We start from the raw sequence: 5,528 nt of genomic DNA on the forward strand, positions 1-5,528 counted from the left end.
TATTTGATAAAGTGCTTTAAAGAGAAAGGGGAAAACGTGGTAAAAATATAGAAAAAATATGACATGGTATTTGAGTTTTTATTAAGTCATAGTTGGTTCTTGGTAGGGGATTTGCCAGCCCAGATGAAAAAAAAAAAAAAAAAGATTTAAACTATGTAAGTTAATTTAATATACTGACAGCAGCCTCCCCCGCAAATCCCCTCAGGCTCGGCTGCGCCTGGGGCCCCCTGCAGGTTCCAGAGGTGGCCTCCGCCCTGGCCGCTCCGCCCACGCCCCACGCGCCTCCGCGCTCGCCTCCGCCCGCCCTGCGCCACTCTTCCTCCTCCCTGCACTGCTGCGGCCGCTCGGCCCCGCTCGCACTTCGAAGATGGCGGCGCTGAGTGGCGGCAGAGGCACCAGCAGCAGCAGCACCGGTGGTGGCAGCGGCTGCGGCGGCGGAGGTGGCTGCGGCTGCAGCGGCAGCTGCGGCTGTGGCAGCGGCGGTGCTGGCGACAGCGGCGGCGGCGGCGGCTGTGCCTGTGGTTGCGGCTGTGGCTGTGGCTGTGGCTGTGGCTGTGGCTGTGGCTGCGACTGCGGCTGCGGCGGCAGCGGCGGCGGCGGCGGCGGCGGCGGCTGCGGCGGCGGCGGCGGCAGTGGCTACGGCGGCGGCGGTGGTGGCGACAGTGGCAGCAGCGCAGAGCAGGGCCAGGCTCAGTTCATTGGCGGCGACATGGAACCAGAGGCCGGTGCTGGAGCTGCTGCCCCTTCTGCTGTGGACCCGGCGATTATTGAAGAGGTGTGGAATATCAAGCAAATGATTAAGTTGACCCAGGAACATATAGAGGCCCTTCTGGACAGATTTGGTGGACTGCATAACCCACCATCAATATACTTGGAGGCCTATGAAGAGTACACCAACAAGCTAGATGCCCTTCAGCAAAGAGAGCAACAGCTGTTGGAATCTCTGGGTAAAGGAGCAGGTTTTTCTGTTTCTAGCTCTGCATCATTTGAAAGTGTTCCATTTGCCTCTTCTTCTAGCCTTTCAGTGCCACCATCATCTCTTTCAGTTCAGACTCCCGGGGATGTTTCTCGGAACAACCTCAAGTCACCACAGAAACCTATCGTGAGAGTTTTCTTGCCCAACAAACAGAGGACAGTGGTACCTGCAAGATGTGGTTTTACAGTCCGAGAGAGTCTGAAGAAAGCACTGATGATGAGAGGTCTCATCCCAGAGTGCTGTGCTGTGTACAGAATTCAGGAAGGAGAGAAGAAACCAATTGGTTGGGACACTGATATTTCCTGGCTTACTGGAGAAGAGTTACTTGTTGAAGTACTAGAGAATATTCCACTTACAACACACAACTTTGTCCGGAAAACCTTCTTCACCTTAGCATTTTGCGACTTCTGCCGAAAGCTGCTTTTCCAGGGTTTCCGCTGTCAAACATGCGGTTATAAATTTCACCAGCGTTGTAGTACAGAGGTTCCACTGATGTGCGTCAATTATGACCAACTTGATTTGGTGTTTGTCTCCAAGTTCTTCGAGAATCACCCACCACAGGAAGAGGCCTCTTTCGCAGAGACTGCTGTTCTACTTGGATCGTATTTTGCAGCAACCTCAGAATCGTATTCTGCAGGACCCTCAGATTCTACTGTGCCACAAATCCTCAACAGTCCATCTCCTTCAAAATCCATTCCGATTCCACAGTCCTACCGACCAGCAGAAGAAGAACCTTGCAATCAGTTTGGGCAACGAGACCGGTCCTCCTCAGCTCCCAATGTTCAAATAAACACAATTGAACCTGTCAATATTGAAGATCTGCTAAGAGAGCATGGGTTTCGTGGTAGTGGAGGGCCAACCACAGGCCTGTCTACCACCCCACCTGCTTCATTATCTGGCACACTCACTAATGTGAGAATCTTACAGAAATCTCCAGGACTTCATCGGGAAAGGAAATCATCATCCTCGGGAGACAGAAACCGGATAAAAACACTTGGCAGAAGAGATTCAAGTGATGATTGGGAGATTCCTGATGGACAGATTACAATGGGACAGAGAATTGGATCTGGGTCATTTGGAACCGTCTTCAAGGGAAAGTGGCACGGCGATGTGGCAGTGAAAATGTTAAATGTGACAGTACCCACACCTCAACAGTTACAGGCCTTCAAGAATGAAGTTGCAGTACTAAGGAAAACTCGTCATGTGAACATCCTCCTTTTCATGGGCTATTCTACAAAGCCACAACTGGCTATTGTTACACAGTGGTGTGAGGGCTCCAGCTTATATCACCATCTCCACATCATCGAGACCAAATTTGAGATGATCAAGCTCATAGATATTGCACGGCAGACTGCACAGGGCATGGATTACTTACATGCCAAGTCAATCATCCACAGAGATCTCAAGAGTAATAATATATTTCTTCATGAAGACCTCACAGTAAAAATAGGTGACTTTGGTCTGGCCACAGTGAAATCTCGCTGGAGTGGATCCCATCAGTTTGAGCAGTTGTCTGGCTCTATTTTGTGGATGGCACCAGAAGTCATCAGAATGCAAGAAAAAAACCCATATAGCTTTCAGTCAGATGTGTATGCATTCGGGATTGTTCTGTATGAACTGATGACTGGCCTGCTACCTTATTCAAGCATCAACAACAGAGATCAGATCATTTTTATGGTGGGACGAGGATACCTATCTCCAGATCTCAGTAAGATACGGAACAACTGTCCCAAAGCCATGAAGAGATTAATAATAGAGTGCCTCAAAAAGAAAAGAGATGAGAGACCACTCTTTCCTCAAATCCTCGCCTCCATTGAGCTGCTGGCCCGCTCTTTGCCAAAAATTGACCGCAGTGCATCAGAGCCCTCCTTGAATCGTGCTGGTTTCCAAACAGAAGATTTTAGTCTGTATGCTTGTGCTTCTCCGAAAACACCCATCCAACCAGGAGGATATGGAGAATTTGCAGCCTTCAAGTAGCCAGTCCATCGTGGCAGCATGTACTCTTTATGTCTTAAGTCTTGTGTTCATACAAGGTTTTTTGTTTTTTTTTTTTTTTAGGTATTTTCTTTGTTTACATTTCAGATGTTATCCATTGTTTCCTGGTTTCCCCTCCAAAAACATCCCCATTCTATCCTACCTCTCCCCCTACTCACCAACCCACCCACTCCCACTACCCTGTCCTGGCATTCCCCTTTGCTGCTGCATCTAGCTAGCCTTCTCAGGACCAAGAGCCTCTCTTCCCTTTGATGACCAAAAAGGCCATCCTCCGCTTGAGCTTCGTTTGGTGTGTAAACTGTATCTTGGGTATACCAAGCTTCTGGGCTAATATCCACTTACCCGTGAGTGCATACCATGTGTGTTCCTTGTGATTGTGTTACCTCATTCAGGATGATCTTTTCTAGTTCCATCCATTTGCCTAAGAATTTCATGAATTCATTGTTTTGAATAGGTGAGTAATAGTACATTGTGTAAATTTATCATGTTTTCTGTATCCATTCCTCTCTTGAGGGACATATGTGTTGTTTCCAGCTTCTGAGTATTATAAATAAGGCTGCTATGAACATAGTGTAGCATGTGTCTTTATTGCATATTGGAGAATTTTCTGGGTATATTCCCATGAGTGTATAGCTGGGTCCTCCCATAGTACAATGTCCATTTTTCTGCAGAACTGCCAAATTGATTTACAGAGTTGTTTTACCTGCTTGCTATCCCACCATCAGTGGAGAGGAGTGTTCCTCTTTCTCTAAATCCTCACCAGTACCTGCTATTGCCTGAGGTTTTGATCTTAAACAGCCAAATAGCTTTCAGTTAGATGTGTATGCATTTGGGATTGTTCTATATGAACTGATGACTGGCCAGCTACCTTATACAAACATCAACAACAGGGATCAGATAATTTTTATAGTGGGACCAGAATACTTATCTCCAGATCTTTGACTCATGTGAGGTGGAATCACAGGATTGTTTTGATTTGCCTTTCACTGATAACTAAGGACTTCGAAATTTCTTTAGATGCTTCCCAGCCTTTCAGTATTCCACCCTTGAGAATTATTTGTTTAGCTCTGTACCCCATTTTTGATAGGGTGATTTGGTTCTCTGGAGTGTTTCAGGTGGGTGGGTTTCTCTGAGATTTAGAGGTGTCCTACCTGCACTTCTTGGGCCTGTCTGAACTTTTAGAAGGCTAGCTATCCCCCGATGCCACCTGGCTGTGTAGCCCTGTGGCACATGGTGGTCTCCAGCAGCAGACATGACCTGGAAGGCTCCCTCCTATGTGTTCCGGGTGGGCCTCTTCCTCTAAACAGCAGGGTTGGTCCTATGTGCATTCTCAGTCCTGTCCACACTCCTGGACATCCCGGTATCTCCCTCAGCCACCTGGCTGAGCAGCCCTGTGGCACAGGGTGGTCTCCAGCAGCAGACAGAACCTGGAAGGTTCTCTCCTAAGTGTTCTGGGTGGGCCTGTTCCTCTGAACAGCAGGGTTGGTCCTATGTGCATTCTCAGTCTTGTCCACATTCCTGGACATCCCGGTATCTCCCTCAGCCACCTGGCTGAGCAGCCCTGTGGCACAGGGTGGTCTCCAGCAGCAGACAGAACCTTGAAGGTTCTCTCCTAAGTGTTCTGGGTGGGCCTGTTCCTCTGAACAGAAGGGTTGGTCCTATCTGGATTCTCAGTCCTGTCCACACTCCTGGACATCCCGGTATCTCCCTCAGCCACCTGGCTGAGCAGCCCTGTGGCACAGGGTGGTCTCCAGCAGCAGACAGAACCTGGAAGGTTCCCTCCTAAGTGTTCTGGGTGGGCCTGTTCCTCTGAACAGCAGGGTTGGTCCTATGTGCATTCTCAGTCCTGTCCACACTCCTGGACATCCCGGTATCTCCCTCAGCCACCTGGCTGAGCAGCCCTGTGGCACAGGGTGGTCTCCAGCAGCAGACAGAACCTGGAAGGTTCTCTCCTAAGTGTTCTGGGTGGGCCTGTTCCTCTGAACAGCAGGGTTGGTCCTATCTGGATTCTCAGTCCTGTCCACACTCCTGGACATCTCGGTATCTCCCTCAGCCACCTGGCTGAGCAGCCCTGTGGCACAGGGTGGTCTCCAGCAGCAGACAGAACCTGGAAGGTTCTCTCCTAAGTGTTCTGGGTGGGCCTGTTCCTCTGAACAGCAGGGTTGGTCCTATGTGCATTCTCAGTCTTGTCCACATTCCTGGACATCCCGGTATCTCCCTCAGCCACCTGGCTGAGCAGCCCTGTGGCACAGGGTGGTCTCCAGCAGCAGACAGAACCTTGAAGGTTCTCTCCTAAGTGTTCTGGGTGGGCCTGTTCCTCTGAACAGAAGGGTTGGTCCTATCTGGATTCTCAGTCCTGTCCACACTCCTGGACATCCCGGTATCTCCCTCAGCCACCTGGCTGAGCAGCCCTGTGGCACAGGGTGGTCTCCAGCAGCAGACAGAACCTGGAAGGTTCCCTCCTAAGTGTTCTGGGTGGGCCTGTTCCTCTGAACAGCAGGGTTGGTCCTATGTGCATTCTCAGTCCTGTCCACACTCCTGGACATCCCGGTATCTC

At 49.9% G+C, this 5,528-nt stretch overlaps 1 protein-coding gene across 1 annotated transcript; it reads left to right on the forward strand.

The window, feature by feature from the left end:
- The first annotated feature begins 679 nt into the window (after window positions 1-679).
- On the forward strand, window positions 680-2,953 carry LOC127682052 (serine/threonine-protein kinase B-raf-like). The gene has a single exon (XM_052178475.1). The coding sequence runs from the start codon at window positions 710-712 to the stop codon at window positions 2,951-2,953; it is 2,244 nt and encodes a 747-aa protein (XP_052034435.1). The 5' UTR covers window positions 680-709.
- Window positions 2,954-5,528: the final 2,575 nt, after the last annotated feature.

This window comes from Apodemus sylvaticus, chromosome 1 (assembly GCF_947179515.1).
Source record: "Apodemus sylvaticus chromosome 1, mApoSyl1.1, whole genome shotgun sequence".
Lineage (NCBI taxonomy): Eukaryota > Metazoa > Chordata > Mammalia > Rodentia > Muridae > Apodemus > Apodemus sylvaticus.

Coding starts and splice junctions, on each gene's coding strand:
- LOC127682052 (XM_052178475.1), top strand. CDS start 710: ATGGAACCAGAGGCCGGTGCTGGAGCTGCTGCCCCTTCTGCTGTGGAC.